Source organism: Oncorhynchus keta, chromosome 29 (genome assembly GCF_023373465.1).
Source record: "Oncorhynchus keta strain PuntledgeMale-10-30-2019 chromosome 29, Oket_V2, whole genome shotgun sequence".
NCBI lineage: Eukaryota > Metazoa > Chordata > Actinopteri > Salmoniformes > Salmonidae > Oncorhynchus > Oncorhynchus keta.
This window is the reverse complement of record NC_068449.1, coordinates 25,084,421-25,112,415: the sequence shown is the minus strand read 5'-3', so window position 1 is coordinate 25,112,415 and position 27,995 is coordinate 25,084,421. Positions and strand designations below refer to the sequence as shown.

At 44.7% G+C, this 27,995-nt stretch overlaps 1 protein-coding gene and 1 long non-coding RNA gene across 4 annotated transcripts; both read right to left on the bottom strand.

The window, feature by feature from the left end:
* Window positions 1–30: 30 nt before the first annotated feature.
* On the bottom strand, window positions 31–3,768 carry LOC118362584 (uncharacterized). The gene is made up of 4 exons (XR_004821243.2): window positions 3,454–3,768; window positions 2,571–2,665; window positions 2,297–2,412; window positions 31–2,189 (listed from the first exon to the last, which is right to left on the bottom strand). It is a non-coding gene; the product is annotated as an uncharacterized LOC118362584 (long non-coding RNA).
* Window positions 3,769–4,366: 598 nt separating this feature from the next.
* On the bottom strand, window positions 4,367–27,995 carry syt16 (synaptotagmin XVI). 3 transcript variants are annotated; one of them, XM_035743019.2, is made up of 7 exons: window positions 27,711–27,995; window positions 19,320–19,556; window positions 13,532–13,747; window positions 11,641–11,903; window positions 9,951–10,412; window positions 9,648–9,837; window positions 4,367–8,713 (listed from the first exon to the last, which is right to left on the bottom strand). In XM_035743019.2, exons 1-7 carry the CDS (start codon window positions 27,721–27,723, stop codon window positions 8,400–8,402), a joined length of 1,695 nt encoding a protein of 564 aa, XP_035598912.1. In that variant the 5' UTR covers window positions 27,724–27,995; the 3' UTR covers window positions 4,367–8,399. The 3 variants fall into 3 exon arrangements, with proteins under 3 accessions (XP_035598912.1, XP_035598913.1, XP_035598911.1); XM_035743020.2 differs by having other exon boundaries at window positions 19,320–19,499; window positions 27,711–27,993; XM_035743018.2 differs by lacking the exons at window positions 19,320–19,556; window positions 27,711–27,995 and adding an exon at window positions 18,155–18,667.

The window sequence follows — 27,995 nt, the reverse complement described above, 5'->3', positions numbered from 1 at the left end:
AACGTTACAAATAATCACTCCAACACGTAATGGCAGTGTCATCTTAAACACTTTATTTTATAGCATTAGCAATCACCTGAAAAAAGAAAGATTCATGGTGCTACTTAAGTCTTTTGGCAAAATAGCTTATCTTTAATAAGGAATAGGCCTATGTAAATTGTCTTCCAAATATACATTTCATACAGTAAAATATTGTGTTGAAAAGTAGCATTTAAAATTCTATTTTAGTCTGTAGTTTGTAAGATGTTTAACAATAATGGAAAAACAATCTTTACACTGAACACACTCAACTACCAATACTCAATTACAGAAAAAAAATGAACAATAGCAAACGATATTCACATTGTTGCACAAATAAATAAAAAAATTAAAAAAAGATAATGAACAGTCAATCTATTCATAAATATGTTATTTACCTTAACATTGTTTGCCTGACACATAAAACTGAGAAATCTGCAGAAAAATATCAAAATTAGCTAGAAAATACAGGGAATTGTTTGACATCAAAGAAAGCAATGTGCCAATGTGCTCTTGCTGAATCAAGTTAGTGTATTCTTGGAGCATGAGTAACAAGCACTAAACAAGGTTATGTCTCTTTGAGAATGAAAATTATTTAATACATTAAAACTGGCACATTCAAGACGAGGCTGTGAAACGGCCTACTGTTCTGCTTTATTTTTCTTGGCCTGAATAGATTCCACCTCAAAACGGGATGCTTGAGCTACAGAGAGCTAATTTAAACAGACAAGAAAATATAAATATTGATGTCAGAATGATGCACAGTACTGAATAGCCAGCCCCAAAATTCACACACTCAACTTGACCACTGGAGGGCAGCAAAATGTTGTAGGAAAGAACACAGAAACAGGAGGGGGGGGAATTACATGCATCACTATGACAGAAATGTGTAACAATTGATTCGCCCAGAGAGTTGACTTACACCAAAACCTCTATATCAAATGCATAATGCTTAATTTTTCAACAAATATGCCATCATGAGTTTCATTTGAATGAGTTTTTCCCATATGTATTTCAATCATCTTTTGCAAGCTTCTGATAAGTAGTCTTTCATTTAACATTAGGGATATGTTTAGTGAAATGTAATATTTTTCAAATACACAACAGAGTAGTTTGATTGTGGTCACACAAGCATACTAGCAGACATCCAAACCTCCAAACACAAACCTTGTCTGTTTCTCTACACTCTTAGAAAAAAGGGTTCCAAAAGGGTTCTTCGGCTGTCCCCATAGGATAACCCTTTCTGGTTCCAGGTAGAACCCTTGGGTTTTACCTGGAACCGAAAAGTGTTCTACTTGGAATCCCCAAAAATATTTCAAAGGGTTCTCCTATGGGGACAGCTGAAGAACTATTTAAGGTTCTAGATAGCAACTTTTTTTCTTAGAGAGTAGTGTAGTGGCAGGGTGCATGACTTGTACTATATGTATCCCTTAAGGTTCACATGTGCAAAGACCATTAAAACAAATTCCTGCAAGGAATCTCCGTCTCTCACATCAGCTTGTAAAGGCAGTGACGCTGTAACAAAGATGTCCTTAGAAGACAGACCCTGATTTGGACTCTTGCTCTGTTGACCTAGTCAAAAATCACACAGGAGAAGCCGTAGCCTCCCTTTTGGATGTAGATAACGTCAGACTGCAGGATACAGAATGCAGCTCTGAGTGAATAGGGCGTTCTGTCACCGAACCACTCCCTGCCAATTACTTCGATGTGCATGGTCCATATCAAATTTCTTCCCGTACTTTGGCAGCAAGTCACAGTCACCCGTTATCATCCAGTTTGTAGAGCAGGACTTGAGCCCCGTGGCCAGGGGAGATGCTGGGACATGTGCCCAGGCCATAGAGGCATGTGGGGGAGGGGTAGGGAACCAGGTGGTAGTGGGGTATCTCCTCCAACCCAAAGGACTGAGAGCAGCAGTCTGCCACCACCACCTTCACACGTTTCCTGTCTGGGTAGAGCAGCCGCTGCCCGCCTGAGCCCCTGTCACAGGTCCCCTGCCTCTCCTCTTCCTCCTCCACCTCCCCCTCCACCTCCTTCTCCTCATGGTGGATCTTCCTCAGCAGGTTGTTGATGAGCACAGAGCGTCGCAGGTAGGCTTCAGGGTCCTCCAGGAATCTCAGCTTCTCCAAGGAGAGCTTGAGGATGCAGCTGCGGTCCTCCTGACGTATCAGGTGCTGAAGAAAAAGAGGTTGTGATTATGAGACAGGCACATCTAAAGTGTCATGTCATAGGACAACATATTGATGTCTGAACATGTCAACACAAACAAAGCAGTTCGTACTTTTTGAAAATATCCATGTAGGTCGCCATGTAAATCCTCCTCTTCCGCATATTTCCTCTTGAAGTAGGCAACGTTCGACGTTGTTGAATGGTTTGATCTCTATTCAAGGGAATCGACTGCTTGAAGCACAATCAGGAAAAATGCAATTACAACCTTGATAAAGCTCTCCCTTTGAACACATTAGTGAGGAGAGATTATGTGGTTAGAGGAGTGACACAGATTTATATAACAGCCCCAGCAGTAGTGGAGTCATATCCACGCCACGGTACATTACCTGATGATGACAGCCCAGAGCCACAAATGAGTTGTCTGACTGGGGTCCTGATTGCTTGGGATGTTCTCTGAGCCTCACACATTGCCTTCAGGGGCCTATAGTGGAGGAGAATGAGATATAAAGAGAAAATAACAGATTGGAGAGACACCTGTTTTATTAAAGTTGTAAATCACACACAATATGTTTTCATCTGTATCTCAAAACAACCATTAAAAAATTATTCTGCACAATTTGAAAATGTGGGTTATGTTTTTCTCAGATGTCATCTCACTGCATAGGCTATTTACCATGGCCAGATTAAACAGATTATTTTTTAAATATCAAAGCAGATTTTGGTCTTCTTTCTGCAGCATGTGCTTTGTAGGCGAAGCTGAAATCTTTACAGCCATTGCCATTTCCCCACACAAGGCTATTTACAAAGAAATTGGGTTGAGTACATGCGTGGGTAGTCTGTGTGTATCTGTGTGTGTGTGTGTGTGTGTGCACACGTGCGTGCGTGCGTGTGTGACACAGAGAGAGAGCGAACAGAGAGAACAGAGAGACAGAGACTTTCTGATATTGCACTTATTAGTGAATTTTCAACAGAATGACACCTGCTATAACACATCGTTTCACTCCCACTGCAGTTAGGCACAGTGGAACTGTAATATTCCTATTCAAGGGATCAAACAAAATACCTGTAACACAAATAAGGCATTCACCTGCTTGGACAAAAAATATCATGCAACTGATTGATCTTCATGATTATGTTGATGATGATGATACCATGCAATGATGATGTCTTAATATTACTTAGCTATCTCTATCAGTTTGGAATGTCACCTATTTGTAAGAATCACCCACACATTTGATCAAATATAATCACATCAAGAAGGAAAATTACCTTATGATGGCGATCTCCAACAGTTCATAAAGCACTTCAGCAAATCAGCATTCCTTTTATATGTAGGCAGCCTTTGAAGGTAATGCGTTCTTCTGGATGTGTCTGTCCAATGTGTGACCGTCCGTTGCTGCGACATTTACCGTCTGTGCCAATTATCCCGCTCCAAGCTCTGCTTTAAGTTTGCGCTTCACACCCAGTCACCGTATCTTCGTTTTAATAATCCCTTCAGTGTACGAAACACTCCTAGAGTCTTAAAATATCCCTTTCTGTGCAACAAGCAACAACACCATTCTCTCTACAACCTCATTGGTCTTCGCCGAAGCAGATGTTTCCTGTTGCTAGGAGAGTCACTAGGCAATGATGACGCTTCATCATCAGGCTCCATTATTCTCACATCCTCTAAATGTGCTCCTTGGTTTCCAATCCCCCCTCTCTCTCTACTTATACCTGGGTGTCTCTCGCTCTACTTGGGTGTATGGGCAACCTATTGACTGGATGAGTAATTATTTGATGTCTGATTTAAATGTAAACCTTTTTATTTTACAGCTGCTATGATAGCCCAGATATGACAAATAAACAATAGTGCCCTATTCAACTTGGTTTAGGTACAAAACATAGAGTTCTTGTTTCCCCCTCTTAAAACTGGAATTATTAACTAAATCAAGCATCTGCTGGATTTCATTTATCTCATCCAAAAACACTTAGAAGCCACAAGATTTTATTCCTAATCTTTCATAATCCTGCCTATGAGCCTGATGATGTTGTGTTTTGGGCAAGGAGGTATTACAACTGAAAACCTTTCACACTATGGGACCAACTATGTCCTGCTGATGACCATCATTAAGACACAGCCATTCTGAGAATTAAGGCATCTTAACACACTCAGAAGACTTAAAAACCAGATGGCAGCCAGTTTTACTACAACATGGATCTTTATTTTATCAGCAAGAACAAAACTAATACGACCAGTATGTGCAAAAGTACTATCTATGTCATTGTCATTCTTTGCATGCATGGTGCAGGCACTGTGTATATAGGCATGAGAACAAATCAACAGTCCGTGCATACAGCTGCATCTCACAGGAACATTAAACATGGTTGACTATACACTCATGCTCATTTTTATGCATGTATTTCTATTTTATGCATCTATCAATTTCACCCCATACAGGCATCAACTCTTACCCTTACGATACAGGCACTTCATTAGAATCTCACTGTGTGGAAGCTGAAAGCTAGCATGCTGTAGTAGTAACATATACTTCAGAGGGCATCTTGAACATTTAAAAAGTCAAAAATATAGAGGGATCATGTACAGCAAATCTCGACATGCATACAATACATCATAATTGGTTCAGCCTGTACAGTAAATAACATCTTACCAATGGAATGGTCATTCTGGAATCATTGGTCAAATCATTAACCGTTACAAACCCGTGTTATAAACATGACATGAACTGCACCTACCAGTCATATCAGGTTAGGCTAGTTCATCCACAGAGCAGAGGAAAGTCTCTCCAACTGTGGCATCCATAGTTTGTCATCTTGTAATGAAAAGATCATCATCAAACGCAGTGCTATACTCTTCCCTGAATCAGTTACTTACTAAGTCAATGTTCTCGCTAAAAGTGAAAAAAAGTGGTTTTAACCTTTGATACAAATGTAAACGTTTGACCAACCTGGGCAATTCTAAGACAGCCACTCAGTTCCAAGGAAGCTCAAATATATTTCTCCATCCATTCTTCTCATTGGAAGAATTCCACATGTGATGTAGGGGTGATTAGTTTGATTGGAGGAAATGGACATTTTCATATGTAGCACAGCTCTCAAATTGAGTCAAACCCTGGTGTTTTGACTAAGAGTATGATTCCCCTATGCAACCCAAGGGACCTAATTACATCTGTTTGTCTATCCAGGAAAACAGAGTGGTTGTGAAGGTTGCAGGTTCAATGCTCCATAACACCCCACAGGTCATGGACCATGGATAATTAACTCAAATAGCAGAGAATAATACTGATTTACATTCCACCTCAGTACTTCATTGAACAATCAATGACTGCTTAGATAGAGTTAATCAGACAGGCCCCATAGGAGTCCACAAGCCAGATACTGACTGAACTGTAGGTACACTAAGGTTGAAGACCAGTGGACTAGAAGACCAGTAAACTGCTGTCCAGAGGTGCTTTGCAAAATATGCTCAGTAGGAATACAGTTGCTCTAAAATATCCTCCTTGGTGTGAGAATCCCTTGACCTAGGGTGTGTAATAAGTGTAATCACCCAAAAGCAGCTACTGCCATAGGATATAATGAAGCTGAGGCAGACTTGGCCATGAGCATCAGCATCATCTTCATCATCACACTGTACGGTCCAAGGACTGAAACTACCAATGAGCAGAGACAAATAATACACTGCTTGGGAGGGTCATTCATGGCATGATATTATTAACAGATGCACTGGGATATTTAAAGCCTCTTTTCAGCTCAGCATGGATGGCAGTTGAAATGAACTTTACCCTGGGAAGTCACTAAGAAAGGGCCACTAAATGAAGAGATTGAATCTGTCAGACAGAGTGGACAGATGTTCTCATCAAATAGAGTAATATAAAGAGTAATAAAGAGTCCTTCAGTTGCTTGTCTGAGAGCAGGTCATGTCTTACAGTAGTAGAGGAGGAGTAAAAGTTGTAGATGAAGATACACGTGTGATAAAGGACAGAAAGCATGCTCATTCAATGTGAAATTACCCTGAACTATACAGTTTCAAAACCTAGAAAAGTAGAAAGCAGGAAGAAATCTATCAAAACGGTTTTGAAATCCAAATGATTAAATGTATGTTTGGAATGATACAAAAGAACAAAGATTTCAGTCTCCCTTTCCCTCATAAAGGAAGAAATCATTCTAAAATATTTGTTTTCTTCACCTTGAAGTGTGGCTGAATAAAGTACAATAGTAATTCATCAAAAACCACTGTCCTTGGACAATCATAACAGTATAGTCATTTTTGTATGATACAATGTTTGACATCTTCATAGCGGCTATACAGAGAAGACCAACCAAACTTCTCGCTGTCTGTGACAACACAATGTAACTATAGTTGAAACCAATACTCAATAACCTTTTCTGAATTTAAACTTATAAAAACCCATAGAATAAATGCAACAATTGATCTTTTCTGTATATCCATATCGGCATAATTGAAGCACTTTTTTTGTGTTTTTTTTTTGCTATGTGATATCCTTCTTTGCTCATCAATGGTGTAAACAGGTGTGTGGAGCTGTAGGTTGCAGATTGTAGTCATGATGGGGCCGCAGTAGTTGTGTTGAGGCTCTCCTGCCTACACAGAGCAGGTGTCTGTCTGGGGACTGGAGACAGGATAACTCCCTCCACTTACCAGGAACAACCAGTTTAGTAACTAGGGGCCCGATTCCAACCCGAGTGAAGAGTGTGTAAATGGAATGGAATTCCCTTTTTATGCACTTGTCTCTCTATGCGTATTCTGACCTTGAAATTAAACATGAGAATAGCATGCTATTCACCTGCTATTCGTTCAGGGTGGAGATTGACTAAAGTAAGGTGTGGCTGAGGTGTGTCTACTGATACGCAATATTCTGTGTGTCTACTGATAAGCGATATTCTGACCTTGACTTAATTCCCTATAATAATTGAATCAATTTTGCGCGCAAGGAAACTATGTATAAGGTCTAGCGAACCTGCCGTTTCCAAGTGGAAAAAGCATCTACTTAATTTTTTCCAAAATAAATAACACCATTTTCCATGCACTTTAATTTACAACTTGATAAGAGCTATTGATAAGAGCTAGGTATATGAGCAAACTGTTTGGATAAGGAAATTGTAAATATAAACTACACTTGTTTTAGATATATTCTACCTTATAGTCACTGAGGGACAAATGTGAAACCAGTCATATGGTAGCAAACTGAAGCATATCAACATATCAACTTTCCCACTGTAAAGTTGATGAAATGCTGGGCCATTATGCAGACTTTTAATTGTACTGCCTTTTAACTTGCAGGGATGGGCTACCTCAACTTTCTCTGTCTCCTATTTCTATCATGTTAAATATTAGACACTATCAGCATTGACTGTCAGTAATCCTAATAACACACATTCTCCTGCCAATTTACTGTTAGTTCCCTCAATTGCTATAGCCTACATTATCATTCCATTTAAATACATTGTTTCGTTGACCTTCGTTTGCTTCCTCTGTAAACGCTGCCACGGCTGTGTGGTTGTTGCTGAGGATCATTAGTAACAGTTGATAATATAAAAATATATATGTAGGCTAATTAAATCATTACGGAGCACTAATCTTCCAACATTACCACTGGTTAACAATTTTAAGAATGAATCAAACCACCGTTTTCTTTCTTTCGTGCATAAAGGCTCTCCAAACCTGTTTTTTATGATTCATAAATACTTTCCTAGCACTAAATAATCTACAAGATCAGAGTATTTTTAAATCTACCATTTGGTGCTGAAACAGAGACGAATATGCATATATTTAGATGGTGCATATTTAGATGGCTTTCTTTCATTGATCCCTAATATTCTGAAACCGTTCTCACTATATATTCTAGTGAGTCTGTGGACAAAATTCAAACTTAAAGGTTTGAAAGGATGGTATTTAAAAGGATGGTTCAAGATAAATGTACAGAAAACCCGATTGAATGAAAACTCCACAAGAAAATCTGTTGGCCAGGAAGTGCGTAGGTTTCAGTGGTAGAATTACATTCATTCAGCACGTGCAAGGGAACCACACCTGCAAATCCCTGTTCCCACCTTCATAAGGTACGTCTGAATACCAACTACTGAGAAGTGCGTAGGAAAGCGATGAGTAAGAAAAAGGCATAAGAAGTCGGAATTGGGCCCTAAGTGACTGGGTAAGTGGTGGGGATTTGCTTCCCATCCTATCCTCTCCATCCTGGCTTCTAGGCTTCCAGGAGGACGTGCCAGCGACAGACCTGCTGGCCTTTACACTCCTTCATGTCCAGCCAGTGCAGCTGCTCCTCCTCCCCGCTGCTGTTCTGGCCCAGGGCGAGCCAGCCCACCATCTCCTTACGCTTCATGCTGCGGCGGCTGTAGATGGACACCATGAGGGTGACGTCACACAGCTGGAACAGGGCAACCTGGAACACAAAGGTCTCCTTGTAGACGGGGTTGGGCTGCCCCCGCCGCACTGATGTCTTACACCTGGAGATCTCCTGGCCCACTGAGTTGAGCAGAGTCAGCTTCCCATAGGTGTCTGAGGGAGAGAGACAGAAAGAAAGGAGAGGCTAAGATAGAGGTAATGAAGTCAAGAGGGATAAACAAAAACAGTATGATTGACTAAGTCATGATTGCATGGGGGTGCATTCTGTTTAAGAGCCATTTTGATAGGGTGTATGTCACAGGAGGTTGGTGGATCCTTCATTTGGGAGGACAGGCTTGTGGTAATGGCTGGAGCGGTATGAGTGGAATGGTATCAAATACAGCAAACAAATGGTTTGATGCCATTCCATTTGCTATGTTCCAGCCATTATTATGATCCGTCCTCCCTTCAGCAGCCTCCTCTGGTGTATGTTTGTATAGTTTTGTCTGTTTTGGACTGTCATTTCTCACCACTAGAGAGCAGTCTCACTGAGGTTATGGGTCATGTGGTGGGTCAGGTGTATAAGGTCACCGGTAACCAGGTAGTGGTCATGCATGGGTGAACAGGAGATTCAGCTGTTTCTTTTACCGCTATTCACAAGATTGCCTTTAACACAGATTACTGAACCACAAACCATCACGGTGAATCATCAAGTATAATGTGTCATCATACTCTTTTATTCATTACATCACCCAGCAATATATCTACGTCTGGACATTACATCATTTAGTCCAAATAAAATAAAATCATTAGCGCCAGAGGAGGCTGGTGAGGGGAGCTATAGGAGGACGGGCTCCTTGTCATGGCTGGAATGGAGTAAATAGAATGGTATATGGAAACAATTTTTGACTCCATTCCATTAACTCCATTCCAGCCATTATAATGAGCCCATCCTCCTATAGCTCCTCCCACCAGTCTCTTCTGTTTAGGGCATCAGAAACATCACTCATGCATCAAGTGGCGAATTGGAACTTTGCAATAGCCCTTACAATCTGATAGTCTGTACGTATGATGGTAAACATGGGTGTGTGTGAGGGTGTTTGCTCACCGGGCGGCCTGTTAATGGCAAGGTTGCGGAAGTGGCTTCCCTTGATGAGCTCTACAGAGAGGCGCCCGGTGGTGGCGTTGTAGGACAGGCCCACCAGCAGCTCAGGGACGCCCCCGTGGGTTAGAGACTGAGTGGAGGACGCACTGTCACTCTGGGACACCCCAGCTAGACTGACCTGAGAGTCAACACTCTGGAGCACAGGAGAAAGTTACACACATACAGTATAAGTTTGCATCGTATACAGTAACATGTTAGCAGTGTTTTGTAGTGTCTTTGGGTGATGTTAAGGGTCTATTCTCTCACCTTCATGTTGCTGCGGGGCTCCAGCACCAGCGTGGTGTCCATATCTCCCCCCTCTGGGCTCAGCCCCTCAAGGCGGACCACCTTCTCCCCCATCATGCGCTCGCGGGACATCCGGCCCCCCAGGGCGTAGAGCCGGAAGCGCAGGGCAGAGGTACCCAGCTCAGAAGGCTCCAGGTGTGAAAAGCGGAAGGTCTCGTTGAATTCGGGCACGGACCCCTTTTGGACGGAGGTCTTATGGCGCTGCTTCTTTGCTGGGAGCAGGACCACATGCACCTGCCACGAGTCCATCCCACTGCGCCCTTTGTCTGGGATGTCCCGCGCGGTCACAACGGTAACAAACAGCTTCTGAGAGGCGGCTTTGTAGTCCAGGGTGATCTCGAGGTCACCACATTTGGTGATAGGGGGGCGTGAGGTGGAGCTGGGGGGGCAAGGGAGGACCTCCTCTACAGGAAGATGCTCCTGCTGAGAGGAGGGGAAGCAGAAAACACAGACAGTTGCTGATATATGCTCCCTGCGAGATGCCAACATATGAAATAGTCATCAATGTCATAATTCTAATCACATACTGTATTTTGCATCAGGCAAAGATAGAGGATGGTGTTTTAAGAGAAAATTGACGCCAGCCAAGCAGCGCTTCATGCGGTCAGTAAACACAGCATCGATTGGGTCATCATGTTGACAGAGCAGGCGGAGTGTTGGTGTTGGCACGGCAACCACAGCTAAGATAATCATAGTGGCAGCTACAATATACTGCACAGATCAGGCGACATGCGCTTCTTCAAGCTATATCCCTCCCCAACACTCCCTTCATTTACTGACACGACAACCTGACGCTCAAGGTTAGCCACGACTCAAATGATTCAAAACAAACAATATACAATGATGCTAACAATTTGCTTTCATTCACGTGTATCTGTATGTGTTGTTCCATTCACATCCACTATATATCCACATATATATATATATATATCTTTCAATACATGTCGAAGGTATCTATTAGCTACCATCTACATACCATGTTCTATTCGACAAAGTGAGTTGGATAAAAGGTGAAAAAAAGTTAGTGGGATACTCGTGCACAGATTGCTCCCCATTTCACACACACACACACAGCGACAAGCTGTCGCAAAAGCACGTCTGGGCCTGGGTCTGGGCAGACAGTGAAATGGAGGCCTGCAGTGCTAGCCAGCATCACTTGCCCACTCGCTCTCACCTCACTCCAACTGGGCGCCTAAATCAAACATGACACATTAGTGCTTTAGCACAGTAGCACACAAACACAACGCTTATGCAAGCATTAGCAATACTCAGTAACACTTTACAGCAACAGGTTGTGCCACATTTCATCAATATTTATGAGGCATAAGGAAGGAGTTATGTACTGTTTCCAATGTGCCCCTGGGCCTCATGTCAGCCTTTTCTTGGTATGCCCAAAATTCATCTGACAGGAAAAGACTGTGGGACTAATACAAAACATCTTCTCCTTGTCAGGTTCCTCATCAGTGTGGCATGATGGACATAGCTGCCTCTTATTGCCAACCAACATTTCCCTTGAGAAAAAACTATGTTTCTCTGTATAGCAAAGCTACTGTATGTTATTAGTAGGGCAAGGACTGTTTCCTGAACCCTGATCAGGAAACCTTGGTTCACCAGGCCCAAGGTGACAGCGAGGGCTCGTTGGCTGCAGTACCTCTGGGCTCCATGTGGAGGAGCTGTCTGTAGGGTCGTTGTTGTCGTCACCCTGGTTGTCCACGGCTGTCTCCATCTCAAGGCTCCCCTCGGTGGCCTGGCGACTCATGTTGGGGGCCGGGCTGCCCCCTGTGTCCAGCGAGCCCTCCCGTGGTGGGCCGTCCAGCACCTCAGCCATTTCCTGGGACCCCAGGGAGCCCCGCTTCTCATCCCCGTATGACAGGGGGTTCTGGTAACTCAGCCTGCTCAGGTCTCCGTCCACGTCTGCGGACGATCACAGCAGGGCTTCATAAAGACACAATATCACATGGAAACATACAGCACACTCACACTGAGATATGTTGTATGGTATGCAGTCTGAAATGGAACAGGCTTCCCTTAATAAACATATCAGTAATTAAACATTGTCATGAAACATCCTTGGGATATGAAATACAAGCCAGCCCTGTGTGTATAACATAGTAATTGAATGCATTTTATAAACATAAGCAATATAAAGCCTCCTATTTGAACAGAAATTGCATAACTTTTCAGAAACCTGTTCCTTCAATTAGTGTGGCTGGTATGGGGCTGCACCATGAGCTGATCAATGGCAATTACCTCCAATTCCGTATCATTAAGGGCAGACTGACAGTTATATCAACGACTACAGAGAGTGATCACCATGGCAACAGGGCACAGTGTGACTCATCAGTGTGTGTTGTGTGTTCCCAGGGTCGATCAGACCACTAGTTATATCATAACACCACCAGTCACATGCTCACTGGAGGAAGGAAATGTGGTAGTTATTATGAATCATAGGTAGTTATTGTGAGTCACAGGTAGTTATTATGATTCATAGGTAGTTATTGTGAGTCACAGGTAGTTATTGTGAGTCACAGGTAGTTATTGTGAGTCACAGGTAGTTAATTGTGAGTCACAGGTAGTTATTGTGAGTCACTGAGGCATGTTGAACCCCCATGACAGGATGTCAGTCATACAAACAAATGGATTCTTTGTTCAATAAAATAATTGAATTCAATGAAAAAATATTTAGTCATAGTCAGGGAATTCATGCCAGGGGCCTCCAATGCATCTAACAGGGGCTTTGATGAACACTTAGACTGTACTGTACTCTTTATGTACCAGTAACTAGTGGTGGAAGAGGGGGTTGGGTGGGTAAATCCCCCCTTATCATCCAGGGCCATGACATCTGTATAATGCCTGGGTCTGCTGTCACCACTTAAACTGATAATTCTTATAGCCTGTCGTAGACAACAGCCACCATTTGAGTCCAAACAAGTCACTAATTAATCTAAAGACCCAGAGCGCTCTCTCACTATCTCTGTGCTGATCCCTCACAGAGTGGGCCAACCAAGCTCAGCCTGAGATCTTTACAGACAGCAGTCTGTGATGAAATGTTATTTTGGGGCTCTGGAGCGGTGGGTTGATTCATTTACATCCCATTGGATCAGATTAGAGGACATGTTTTGAGTGTGTGTACAGATGTAGGATCTAATTTTGAGCCAGTTCGTTACAGCAGGAAGATAATCCTGCAGCTACAGGAAATGTGAATTATTATGTGGATGATAATTCATGGACATTTTTCTAGGGCTTGATACATTTCCGTAAGAGAAAATCAAGTCTGAAATGTGGAAATTACAAACTTCAGAAGCCTTTCTAAACCTCAAATACACTACAAGTTTCAAATGTCCTACGTTGCAAGAAAGCTCTCCTGCAACACGGTGATCCAATTAAGATCCTCCAATTAATCTGTACTCTGTACTGTGTCAGAATGTGTGTCTCTGTGTGCGTTATGTATGTGTGCCTCTGTGTGCGTTATGTATGTGTGCCTCTGTGTGCGTTATGTATGCGTGTGCCTCTGTGTGCGTTATGTGTGTGTGCACGTGTACCTTCGCAGTCTGAGGGCTCTGTGCTGCCCTCCTCCTGGTCAGAGAGTAGGCGGGTGAACTTGTGGCGTTTTCCCGGTGCAGCCTGGGCTACAACCTCGGTGGTCCCTGTAGAGCGGAAGCTCTGAGAGCGAGACACTGAGATCTCAAACTGCTTCGCTACCTCGTCCTCACTATCCGACGAGCTGGACTGATCCTCACCATCCCCGTAACTGTTCACTGGGTGGACCAGAGATCACACAAACACACACACGGAATGCAGAGTTCACAAAGAGAAGGAGAGAAGGTGCAGGCAGTAGAGCTACTATAGAACCTAATGATTATCGTCGGATTGTAGTAGGAGAGGAGAGGATAAGAGAGGAGAGGAGGGTAGAGAAACATCAATAATAACAATGTGAATATGATCACATCAATACGTGTGCTTGTTAAAACTACTGCTGAAGGCAAGACAAACACAGGAATGAATTCAAAGACCATTTGATAAAATGATCACAAGCACAACCCGCATATCCAAATTGGATTGTGCCTGGCAGATGAGTGTTGGATCACTGGGACTTTAGTGTCAACCAGTGATCTAACATGCTATGAAACCAGAACAAGGAGAGCAGGAAAGAAGTGCCAGCTGTACATTCCCAAAGCATTACAAAACAAATGAGCTGTTACCTGTTATCCTTTCATTCTCTCTCTCTCTCTCTCTCTCTCTCTCTCTCTCTCTCTCTCTCTCTCTCTCTCTCTCTCTCTCTCTCTCTCTCTCTCTCTCTCTCTCTCTCTCTCTCTCTCTCTCTCTCTCTCTCTCTCTCTCTCTCTCTCTCTCTCTCTCTCTCTCTCTCTCTCTCTCTCTCTCTCTCTCTCTCTCTCTCTCTCTCTCTCTCTCTCTCTCTCTCTCTCTCTCTCTCTCTCTTTCTCTTTCTACAAAGCATTTAATCTGAACACCATTAGTTCCACCAGTGATGGACAGAAAGACAGTGATTAACTTGGTTATATAAGTGTCTGTTGACATATTGATTGAGGCTGTAATGGAGATGTATCACATGTCTCTGGCCCTGTCTCCCTCGTCAGTATAGGTCACTCAGTACAATACCACCCTCTTTACCTGAACCATACATCACCATGGTAACCCTTGGATGGCTCTAGTGAGTGGGCGAGAGGCTGCTGATTGATTTGCTGTGGCCCTGCCCACCTCGTGTTCAATGCGTCTCCTGGGCTGCAGTACCGAGAGCCATCTAAACCTTAGCTTTAATATCATCACACAGTAGGGTTGAATGGCGGAAACCCGGTTACCGGGATTTACCGGCCAAAACCACAGACAGGTCTACATGCATTGTGAACTGAGTTATCATCTATCTCATCATGGTAACTTTTTGTTACACTTGCTGCAGCGTAGCCTATGCTACAATAATATGAAGACCGAATGTGCATCTAATTTACCCATCTCCATCTGGCTTTCGGGAGTCACCTTGTTTTTTTAATTGTAAAGATTTACATTTTTTCTTATTGCAGCTGCAGAGTTTTAAAATAGCCTGTCACTCGAATATGGTTGCTTTAAATCAGTGTACACGCGAGCACTCTCTCGCAGCCTTTCTCTCTCTCCATCAACTCTATTCAAATTGCATCCAAAATAGATAATCCTGTTCTAGATTGATATATATATAGCCCTCTATACATAGATTTCCTAGCCTACCTCTTCCAAGTAATAAATTCAATGCAGTTTTAGCCTAATTTCTTAGCTAACTAATGATGGATTATGCATAACAAGCTTATAATTTATAGCCTCTGTCTCTTGCGCAATACACAAACACCTGTGCTCCTCTGGCCTCTCCTTAAAAACTGCTCCTTAGCTCTTGGAGTCCCATGCAGGTAAAGCTAGACTAGAATAGCTTGCTGGACATGATTTCTTTGCATTTCTTATGCCAATAGACTATTCTAAGAGGGATGCAAGCTCTTGTTTGCTGAATGTTAAATGCAGCAGCCAATAGAACTCACAGGGAGTTTAAAAGAAGAGCGAACGCACGATGGCGGTAGGCTATGGCATTTATTCATTCAGACCCATAACCATTCAATCTTCGTGAAGAGAAGTGAAAGCCGTCTGCATCTAATTCTAGTACTATATATTATGTTAAGCATGTCATTAAAATGATGAAGATGAGGACAAACGTATTTAATTTAACTGTTGTAAGCGAGGAAGGAATGAAGAAACAATAGAAAGAAAGAGGGGGTAGGCTACATATAACAACATTAGGGGAAATATTATAAAAGGTACATATGAGTCAGCCTACCACTAATTATACAAATTGGCCCTATTATGTTTAACATTTAAAATCTAATTAGCTAGCCTACACTTGTAACTTTGTTGGCCGCAAGTGCTGCACCCGAATCACATGTTCTCTTCTGCTTTATCCTGGTTTGAACGATTTGAGTAGGCCTAATTCCAGTCCATATAATATAGTATAATACAATACAGTACAGTAATACAGTTCACACTAAAAAAGATTAGCCTACTGGAGCTAGTTTAATTTATTTACCCAAGAGAGCATATAGCGAGCTACATCTTTCTGTCACATCCTGATCTGTTTCACCTGTCCTCGTTATTGTCTCCACCACCTCCAGGTGTCACTTGTTTTCCCAGTGTGTCCCAGAACTGTCTCTCTGTGCCAGTTCGTCTTGTATGTCCAAGCCTACGAGCGTTTTTTCCCCGTTTTCCTGCTTTGCCTTTTCTCCTTTTTCTAGTCCTCCCGGTTTTGACCCTTCCCTGTTTCTGGACTCTGTACCCGCTGCCCTGACCATTCTGCCTGCCCTGACCCCGAGCCTGCCTGACCATTCTGCCTGCCCTGACCCCGAGCCTGCCTGCCCTGACCCCGAGCCTGCCTGACCATTCTGCCTGCCCTGACCCCGAGCCTGCCTGCCTATTCTGCCTGCCCTGACCCCGAGCCTGCCTGACCATTCTGCCTTCCCTGACCCCGAGCCTGCCTGACCATTCTGCCTGCCCTGACCTCGAGCCTGCCTGACCATTCTGCCTGCCCTGACCCCGAGCCTGCCTGACCATTCTGCCTGCCCTGACCCCGAGCCTGCCTGACCATTCTGCCTGCCCTGACCCCAAGCCTGCCTGACCATTCTGCCTGCCCTGACCCCGAGTCTGCCTGCCACTCTGTACCTCCTGGACTCTGATCTGATTATGACCCTTGCCTGTTTCTGGACTCTGTACCAGCTTCCCTGACCATTCTGCCTGCCCTGACCCCGAGCCTGCCTGACCATTCTGCCTGCCCTGACCCCGAGCCTGCCTGACCATTCTGCCTGCCCTGACCCCGAGGCTGCTTGCCACTCTGTACCTCCTGGACTCTGATCTGATTATGACCTTTTGCCTGTCCACGACCATTCTCTTTCCTATTCCCTGTGGATTTATGAAACATCTTAAACTCCAACCATCTGCCTCCTGTGTCTGCATTTGGGTCTCGCCTAGTGTCATGATACTATCGGCATTTATATTTTTCTGTTGTGTGTAACGTGCAGTAGCCTATATCGTATTATGTATTGGATAATTGCACAATAATTCGGGCATGGGCTCATAAAATGTATTTAATGTAGGGCTCATAAAATGTATTTCATGTATGCCGCAACAGACTTGTGTAGCATCAGGTTTGAATTTTCATGCTGATCAAAGCTCTTATCAAATCAAATGCTTTATAATGCTTTTTAATGACACTTCCGGTTTTGCTGGGAAATACCGGGTTACCAGGGAGAAAAGTGATTTATTCTCTGGATGGAACGTCTGTAAAATAGCGGAAAAATATTCAACCCTATCACACAGTCATCACTACTGGAACATACTGACCGCAGCTCCCTGCCACTCCAACCTCAGTACTCCACCATTACATCAATCCCGCCAAGGCTTATCATTCCTGCGCCCAGGACCTTCACCACATCCTAATAGTTATTCTTGCAGAGCCCCCATCACTTCACTAAAGCCTAGTGAGTGCACAGAAGAATCCTCAAAGCAGGTTTCCATTTTTTTTTAAAACATTTGATTCATGCTCATTTGACCGCACTAAAAGATGATCGAGAAAATAAAGTGAGAAGGTTCATCTGCACAATGCTGAGAAGACCTGTAGGTGCAGGCACAGAGAGCTGTAGGTGCAGGCACAGAGAGCTGTAGGTGCAGGCACAGAGAGCTGCACAAACACATCCATCAAGGTACGCAAATTAATATGTCGGAGGGCCACTCCTGAAGTGAATGACCTTGAGAGTATTTATCAGTTCTCTCAGTCTCCATGTGACAGCCGTAGCACATGTTGGAGAGCTCACTCTCAGAGCCCACATCTAAAAGTAGGCCACTCTCAAGTGCCTACAGTATAGCAGAGATCCATACAACTCTCACTCAACAGTGTGTGGGTGTGTGTGTGTGTGCATCCCTCAGAGGTCTGTGTATCTGTCACCCACGCACTTACACACGTATTCTAACCACCCTTCCTGTAAAACACACATCAGTACAATACAGTGCGGATTCACATAAGAGTCTCTCTATTCACAATCTTCAAGGTGATGTCTGACATCTCAGTATGTCACAGTATAACAGACTGAATCTACTTCTGATATTGACCCACCCAGTGTGATGAAAGATAAACGCTTTACCTGCTGTGCCAGCCTTACTGGAGTACCGTGAGGCTGCCCAGCTCACCCTGCTCCCCACCACCTCACTCTCCTCGGGTATGATAGACAGACACTCTGCAGATGGGGCAGCCCCAGAACAGGAGCTGCTAGGCCTACTCATGCCCCGTAGAGCCAGCTGAGCCTGGAGGGCATGTAGCCTCTGCTGGGGGTCCATTGAGGACACAACAGCCCTGGAGGTCTGGGACCCTAAGTCCTCCTGGAGCTCTGAGGGATCAAACACCTCCTGGGTGTCTCCTGGTGAGGGTGTTGGGTCAGCAGACACTGTCTGAGACTCCCTAGCCTGGCCTTGTCCCTGGCCCGAGGGTAGGAGGGCCGCAGACAAAGACTCCGATACCTGGATGAACCATCCTTTCAAAGAAAGGATCTCCGATACAGGATCATCTCGCTTCATCTCGTAGCAGTACACTGTAAACGACTGTTACTTCAGAGTGACATGACTGCAACTGTTGACTTGAGTACAGTATCAGCCGAAACTCTGCCTATCCAAGCAGGAGATGTTTGCTCAAGGGACTGAACGACCAGGAAATACCGGAGCCAAGAACACCGCCCTCTCCAACCACAGAGAGCCAAACGTTTACCTGGGGATTATGGGAAATGTTTGCAGTGTTTGACTAATGAAGAACAAAGCACAGCCTCCTCCCTGACTGAATGATTAGCATTAAAGGGTGCCATTGTTCTACTACCGTATGTTCCAAGATAAAGTGACAGCATTTCTACAATTTGTGAGAAGAAAGGAAGAGAGTGAATTACATGGATATAGCGTATTTTCCCCAGCCAGCCACTCTCTGGCCTCCTACCTGTCTCCCTGCATTAGGCCCGCTCCCTCCCCACTGACAGTCTCTCACCTCCAGTCTCCATCCCAGGGCCCACCCCTCCAACTGGTCACCCAATACCAGAAACCCTACCTCAGGACCCAGAGAGCAGACAGACCCCACCCCTCTGTCTCCTGTATTCCCCAGCCCCAGGCTCATAACCCCTAGGCCCCAGTCAGGCACCATGCCAGTCCACTCACCCAGCCCCTGGCTCATAACCCCTAGGCCCCAGTCAGGCACTATGCCAGTCCACTCACCCAGCCCCTGGCTCATAACCCCTAGGCCCCAGTCAGGCACCATGCCAGTCCACTCACCCAGCCCCTGGCGGACTCCGGGCCTGTTGCGGGAGCGTTTCCCGCGACCGTGCTGCTCCAGACAGGGCAGACCCCCAACGCGGGAGAAACACAGCTTCTTATTGATGAAGAGGAAGAGGACGGCCAGAAACACCACAAAGACACCCACCGCAGACAGGAAGCCGATGGCCTCTGGGGTGACTGTGAAGGAGAGAGGACACACAAAGACACACTGATCAGACCACAGAAACAGACAGCCTGAACACACACACACACACACACACATACAGTCATACACACAGGATACACACACAGACAGAATGGGCAACACTTTAGTAAGAGTTTCAGTTTAATTAAGCTAACAGGGCAGAAGTTACATATTCTGGGTGTGGTATGTGCCTATTGAATTTTAGAGTAAATATACATACAATTGTACATGTTTCAAATAATAATACATTTGTTTGCAATACATAAGCTTATGAAACTTTCTTGGGATTTAGCATTGCATATTGAACATTCTGATTCTGATTCAGGGTTGTAAGTGTTACGTAACTTGCCATGTATTACACAACTCTTTTGAAACCATTCTAATGAATAGTAAAACAGAAGGAGTAGATAAACATCCCCCTCTGCTTGAGCTCAAGTTCAGAATCCTGTCCTTCTATGGACATGTTTAGTGAGCTGTCTTGTGAAGGCCATGAGGAGGACTTGTGTACTAACAGCCCCTTTACACTACACTACTTTGACAACACAAAACCCGGTCCAGGAGAGATACCTGTGAAGTGTAAAGAGACAGATCTAGATTCAAATCTCTTGTTAAGAGATTTTTCCCACACTACCTCCTTCTGAGTCACACATGAAGCAGGAATGTGGCTTTGGCCACACGACATCCAAGGCTAGTGTGAACAGAAAAGTTGCAAATCGGATGTTGAAGATAGGTAGATCTCAGTAGACATATTTTACTGATGTAAATGACCCCTAAGAGAAAGACAGAAAAATAGAGTACTCCACTCCACTCTCAATGACTCCTCCAACCAATGAATACAAGTACAGTACAAGAGAGAGCCATGTCTTTCTTTGTGGTTTCCACGACAACCTCCAAAGTGCAGCGGAATCAATAAAAGGAGAAGTAGAGCTTTGCCATGACTCTATGCCCTGGAGAAACACCCTTTACAGATGGTATGAAGTCAACACTACTGGGAGGATTACTGTAGGTGTGCGTGGGTGAGTGTGTGTACAAGACGCTGAAGCATGTAATACAATTCCTTCATCCATTTAATTTCTCCATTATTCCATGATGCCTCTCGTTATTCTCTGTTCTGTTGTACTACTCTTCTCGCACTAAGCCTCTGGATCTGCTATTTCCCCAAGGTCTCTCACTGTGATCTGTTTCACATCCACATACAACAACCAGAGGAAATTTGTGGTGAGACCCAAAACAAGATAACTGGGGTTTCCTTCTCTGCTGCACACAAAGGGTCCACTATGTCTCTCTGAGAGCCCCCTGTGTCCCCATACAGATGGACAGGAAATGGACCAGGGTCAGGGGGTTGGGGCGACACCTGCTCCTCCCACAGAGCCCTCAGCAGGGCAATCTGCCTCTACCACACACACACGCACACACACACACACACACACACACACACACACACACACACACACACACACACACACACACACACACCAGAGCCAACGCTACTGACAATATCATCTGAGTCTTGACTAGGAAAACAAACCAATACCAATTCAAAAGCTGCATTAGAAACAGCAGGGAGATGAAGGATACCTAGAGTAGTGCCGAGCCAAGCAGAGAGGAAACCTAATTATCCCTGTTTGACTTTACACCAGACTGAAAGAAAGTGTGAAGTCCCTTTGTTCAGCTCCACTATAAGGTAATCTAAACACCACTCGGATAATTCTCACACTAATAAGAAGCTCTATGGACTGATCTCATCATCATGTAGTTGAGGTGCAATTTGACCATGCTTTCAGTCATCCGTTGAATCTAACCCTGACTTCAAAGTGTTCTCTCCTCTTCCTGGTTTCATTTCAACGCTGGGTGGGAAAGTCAGCAGCATAATAATCAAGCTAATGTTTTAATATTCACGCAGAACCACATTGACACTCCAGCAGGCATGCTCTTACTAAATAATCAAACAGGATCATGCACAGACAGGCATTAACATTCAAACGCATCTCTCCACTCACATCAAAATAAATCTCACATACCCAGCTAGTTCACAGCCCTCCAGCAGAGTGAACAGAATGAGCCAAAGCAACATCACTCAACTAGACGACTATAGTAGAATCAGATCGTCTCGCTACAAAGGAAAAGTCTTGAAGATATGGATGTATTCTCTGCTAATGAACTTGTTTCAGGAGAGTGAGACTTGGAGTAGACAGGTGTGTAATAGAGAGAGAGGGGCAGGGCAGTGAACAAACACTGGTACTGTATGCTGTCTATTGGCTGTGTGATTGTGTGAGTGGTCCTATTGTTTGGGGTAGCAGCTGTAGTTGTGCCAAGGTACAGGACTGTGTGTGTGTGTCCAGTCTCCAAGCATGATCTTTATTATAAAATGTACTGCTGACTATGTAGATTGGCGCATTGATGTTGAGGTGAGGACACCAACATGTGTTTGTGGTACACACTGTGCCTGGGAGAGAGAGAATCCGTTTCTGGGCAGGGGGTTGAAAGAACCCAACCCTTATATACCACATTATGTTTTCTTCATATCCACTATGTTGTTTTCTCCTTAGTTCAAACCCTATGACCACAACGCCTATCTCACAGCTCAGAAACACCTGAGCATCACAGCAGTAGTTGGTTTCCTTGGAAACAGCCCAATGGCTCTGTTGAGGATAATGCAATGAGTGTCTTTGCCCACACGTAGAGAAAGGACCCATGTTACCATGGCACTGCCAGTCAAGTCTTGCCATGATTGGTCAGGAGGACAAGAGCTCTTCAGTGATGAGGTGAGTGTGTTTAGTAGGGATCAGAGACAAAGGGCAGGGCCCAGAGAGAGTGGGGACCAGGAAGCACAACAATAGTCAGGGGGTCGTGATTGATAACAATCATGAACATGTGGGATAAAGCTACTGTATTGTATGTGCTGGGGCATGTGTTCACCTGTCTAGCCATGCATATGAGAAGAAGGTAATACTAACGTCAATATAGAATAAGCTTGACGCAGGGAAAATAAGTAAGACTGAACTTTCACATGAATGATCAAGGCCTTCAGTCCTGTTTCAATAACCAATATCGGAGCACTGTCACAATGTTGATGTGCAGATGCCCTCTGCTGGTTCCATGAGGTTGTGCATGAATATTCTGCAGACTGAGCAATTTCATGTGGCATATGCAACATCATGAAAGAGAATACAATACAAAATGACACAGACCCACACACTGGAATGAGGTCACAATCTACGTGAATTCAAATAGAGGAAATATCTGTCTTCCCCAAACCCCTCTGTCTTTGATGATTTAGAAAGAGAACGTCCTAAACCCATGAGACTAAAGAGCATAGCGCCATCTGCTGCATTTTAGTCGTGGCATTCAATAGAACAACCAATTTATCAAATGACTCCCAGAGGTCTGCGGAAATTAACCTTCTACAACGGGAACCTTTCATTTGGTTACATTCCTATCAACATAAGAAAAATATCTGCTGTTTCCTCTGATACAAACTGTATAGAGGTCCAAAGAAAGTGTAAATGTCAAGTTCTCTCATCTTCAAACATTTTAAAATCAATCAAGATTTTTTTCCCTAATCAGTCGATATCATGTTCATACATCTACCTATCCGCCGGCACAAACTAGACTGCGGATATACTGATGAAATGAAAGCAGCTCAAATGTCCTGGCTGAGTGGAGTAGAGCAGGTTCTGTCCCTGAATAGGGGAACTGTGAGTCTGTAGGTCCTCTCTCACCCTTCATGTCTCACACTGAGCTTCCAGTTAGAGTACTCCTGCCCCCAGTCTCAAGTTGAGTTATGTAGCACTATATTGCATCACTCCAATATGGTATCCTTCCGCGTGGCAAAATAGGATTTCAGATTAGATTTGTGTACCGGTTAGTGTTGATGATACTGCTGAGCCCCTTAAATAGCTGCCGCCACACTACTTCCAGCTCTTCCTTTTCTTGGTTCATTCCAGTGAGGATTTGCTTGGTAAGAGCTCTACGTTAGCATGTATTAGCGCAGAAGTATACCCGCAGCTATTCAATAGCTTGGAGCAGCTAGCTAGCTAGCCTCTCCATCTGGGTGCTCTGCTGTCCCCCCACTCGGTTTGGCTTGTGCCATCTTGTTTGGTTTTGTCTTTATTACTTGTGACGGCGTACCAACCTAGTCGATACTCGGTTTGGTCGACCAGTATGGCGGCGCTGAGAGTTTGTCTTAGTTGTCTGTGTGAGTTGTCTGTGTGACTTTTCCGTACACCGGAACCCTCACGGTTTTAGTATTGGGGTTCGAGGACCGCGCCTACCCCGCAAGATCAAGAGACTGTGTATGTTTCTTGCAGTTCTCCCCCAAGAGTAACCTAGGTTTCACGAGGCGCGCCATGTTTTCATCTCTCACAGGGTGCAGCCATCTTGCCTAGACTTTTCTGTGTTCCACGGTGAACAAGTTTGCAAAGTAGCTAGTTTAACAAGAGGTGACCATTGCAGGACTAAGCACAGTAATAAACACACTTTCCCTTAAGTCCCACAGAAGGCGATCTTCCTCGGGATGTCCATAGACTCGACTCTCATGAGGACACCTCCCAAATGTGAGAGTAAAAAATCCTATACAACCTCAACCGCTTCTGTCTCGGACGAGCCCTGTCGGTGTTAGAGTGCCAACAGTTACTCGACCTACTGAAGGTGGCTACCCTGTTGGTTCCATCAGGCCACTCCAGCAATGGTTCAACTCCCACGGCCGTTACCCAAAACAACACAGACACCATCAACTGCTGGTGATGAGTGCATGTTTGAGGACCCTATCGAAGTGGCTATCCTGCTCCTTCCTGTAAAAGAGGGTGGGCCTGATCAGAGTCCACCGCAGAGTGCTGGTGTGCGCTGACGCCTCTCTGATGTGTTGGGGAGCCGTGTTCAGTGGCATGGCAGCCAGTGGCCGCTGGAGCCCCCATGGTGCCTCAATGTGCTGGAGCTCAGGTTGGTTCGCCTAGCTCTCCAACAGTTCCAGCCCTGCCTTGTAGGACAGCATTTCCTGGTCCAATGGCTCGGGAGCGCTTGCCATGGGCCCAAACCCGCTTGGCATCGCTGCAAGCAGAACATACAGTATCCCCTGGGTTCTGAAAAATGCAGGGGACATGCTCTCTCAGCCTGTCGAAGGGGGACTAGAGTCTACACCCTCAGGTGGTGCTACTGCTTTGGTACAGGTTTGTGAGAGCACAGGTGGACCTGTTTGCAGCTCAGGAGAACACTGATTTCCCCAGCTCTTTCTCGATGTCAGACCCTATAAGCCCTCTGGGTCTGGATGCCCTAGCTCACGATTGGCCGGCAACGACACTTTACGTGTTCCCACCATTTCCCATATACTAGACAGGGTCATCTTGATGGGCCACCAGCTGCTCTAGATAGCTTCATGCTGGCCCGAGAACACCATGATTCAGCCTCCTGTTGTCCCTCCTCTCATGGACTCCATGACAGCTGCCCCTGAGGCCCGACTCGCTCATTTAGGCTGGGGGGGGGGGGCACTGTGGCATACGGACTCACACCGTTTCCAGCTTCGGGCTTGGCCTCTGAGAGGCATTAGTGGACCAGTCTAGGCCTTCAGGACAATGTGGTGAACACTTTGCGGAGCACCATGGCTTCTTCCACCAATGCATCATATCAAATGTGGCGGGGCATATTCTGTACCTGGTGAGAGAGTCATATGTGCAAGCGGTTTTACGGTTTTCACAGTCACAGCTCGATGCGGCATCCACATTGAGAGTGTATCTAGCCGCAATATAGGCATGCCATGATGACGGCCAAGAGGTACTATCGAGTCAATGTTGCCCCCGCCAATGAGGTCACGGCGGCTGTGCTGGAGGTTCCCTGAGTCTGACGGAGGAAGTCGGGACGGAGGAACACCGTGACGATGACTGCCCTGAGCTCAGTCCTACATGACTTTGCTCTCTGCCTGGCCCTTACCTAGTTTACCGATTTAATCTGGTATTGTGATACCATAATGGAGTGATCCAATATAGTGCTACATAACAAATGTTAAGTATGTAACCATGGCTATGTGAGCTATTGGATCACTTCAATCCTCTTTGTCTGTGATCTACGGCACCTCGAAAAAGGACAAGGTGGAAGTAGAGCGGCAGGAAGCTGTTTAAGGGGGTCAGCCACAGCCTCGGCACTACACGATACACTGGACTAATCTGAATGTATCCTGCCGCGAGGAAGGATACCATATTGGGATGAACTAATTATGTAGCTCACATAACTGTGGTTACATACGTAACCTTCGTTCTGTTCTCAACCTACTTCCTTCTCCCTCCCTGTGTTCTGTCTGACTCTAGAAGAACTAGCTTCCTCAATCTCTCCTAGTGTTCTTCCTGTCCAACTGGGCTAGGCCAAACACCCTTCCTGAATAATGCTCTCAGATGCAATAACATGGAGCGAGGTGATGACATCGATCAAAAAGTCTAGACTGCCTTTCCACTGGTGTAAGGTTCAAACACATCTAAGATAAAGTGTTGGCCCAAATTGTTTTTTGATGATTACCAAAATAATTAAACAAGTCGTGTCTGTGTGTGAACATCGGACGTTTCATGAAACTATATAGATTAATATGCTATATTCCGAACAGAGTTTACAGACTACAGTAAACAGGAAATACTGTACATGAATAACACATGCGCACACACACACACGGTCAGTTCCAGGCCAGCCCTGTCTGCCCAACATGGAGAGAAATGTATGAATTACGCATGGCCCTGTAACTAGGCCACCATTAGCAGCAGCCGCAGACACAACAGAGTGCTCTGTACTTATTCAACCATATTCTCCAGCTCAGAGGAGCTTCTGCACAACACAAAGCTCTGAAACATACAGAGATCAGAGAGCATCTCTTCAGTCTCTCCATTGTGGGAACTGAGAGAGGAGGTTGATTACGGTTGAGTTAGTCTACAGTACAGTATGTCTAGGTTTTCCCCAGGCTTTGTTTTGCAGTTTGGTGAGATGGTTCCAGACCAGTTGTTCAGGGATAGAATGTCCACTGGAGAGAGTGGCCACCTCTAGGGATATGACCCAGAAAAGGGATCTGAAAGTATGGATGCATGTACAGACTTTCTAGTCTCACAGTAAATCCGCATATTTACCTTAAAGGGTGTCTCGACTCCACCCACACCTTTCCATGAGTTTATATAAACACGATTAGGCATTCTTAATGAATATACTATGAGTGAAAAATCAGGCACACCCCTCATGAATGTCCATGCTGGCAACTAGAAATGACTATGTGTTTCTCAATGTCTATGTTTGGCAAGTGAGGGCGAGTCCAACTGCTGGTGAGTTACTCTCTGTTACTTTATCACTACAATGCAGGGCCATTCAGCTTTGGTACAACAGGCTATTGAAATAATGTGACAGAATAATAAAGATAGGTCAGTTGTTAGATAACTTTACACATTTAATAAGGCGCTTATAGTGTGTGTGTGTGTGTGTGTGTGTGTGTGTGTGTGTGTGTGTGTGTGTGTGTGTGTGTGTGTGTGTGTGTGTGTGTGTGTGTGTGTGTGTGTGTGTGTGTGGGGAGTCAGTTAGGGGATTCTACCATTCATTGAAGTCCATACAGGCTCCTGTCAGCTATTATTCAACCTCACAAGTGGTAGCCTATTTATGGCCTGATTTGTATAAACTAATGTTGTACCTTGTCAAATGTTGACCTAGATTAACCATTCCATTGGAGATGGCAGGCTATATCAAAAATATAACTTCTGTGTGCCATAGCCTACATAAAATGCAAGTACTCATCTGGGCGCAGGCCTATCCTTAATTCCAACACTGACTCGAGTTCTAATCATTTGCGTCATAATTTAACACATAGCCCTCAGAAAAGTCAATAATAATGACTGCAATGGCAGGTCGTCACAGGAAATTTGGCAAAGGGGAATTCTCACATATGCCAACATACAATTGCAGAGCACAACATGCGTGTTAAAGTCGTAGCTGAAATAACGGAATTATAGCCTATTATGTCAGCCGACGCAGTCAACACAATTATATATTGTATCACTGTATGAAGCAGTGTAAAATGGAAACATTGTAGCCAGACGCACCAAGAAAAAAGATAGCTTCAATCACAAGCGTATAGCATATGCAACAGCAGATCGTTGAATTAAATAATTGTACTAGCCTATCGTTTGCCTTTCCTCTACTATATAAAAAAAAATACATTTGTTCATTTTCTCTATTGGGATACTTACTATCTGTGGCCATGGTCGAGTCTGTTAAAGGTCCGATTTAGATGTGAATAGTATTAACGTTGCAGTTGCATCCCCGGTGGCTCACATTGTCCATAGATTGCCGCACGGATAGCGGCGGGTAGGGGTATACTGGCTGCCGTGGGCCGTTTCCTCGCCTCCTTCCGCAGTTGCCCAGCTCTCTAGCCGCATTCACGGTTTAGACTCTTCCTACCACCCTGACGTTTCGCCAACACACCGTCCCTACTAGCCTCAAAACAATGACGTGCTCGCCCCCATACCTCTCCC

Coding starts and splice junctions, on each gene's coding strand:
- syt16 (XM_035743018.2), bottom strand. CDS start 18,584: ATGAAGCGAGATGATCCTGTATCGGAGATCCTTTCTTTGAAAGGATGG. Junction 9,838..9,950: donor AGCCCCGCAGCAACATGAAG/GTGAGAGAATAG, acceptor CCTGTGCTCCAG/AGTGTTGACTCTCAGGTCAG. Junction 8,714..9,647: donor TGCCATTAACAGGCCGCCCG/GTGAGCAAACAC, acceptor TCTCTCCCTCAG/ACACCTATGGGAAGCTGACT.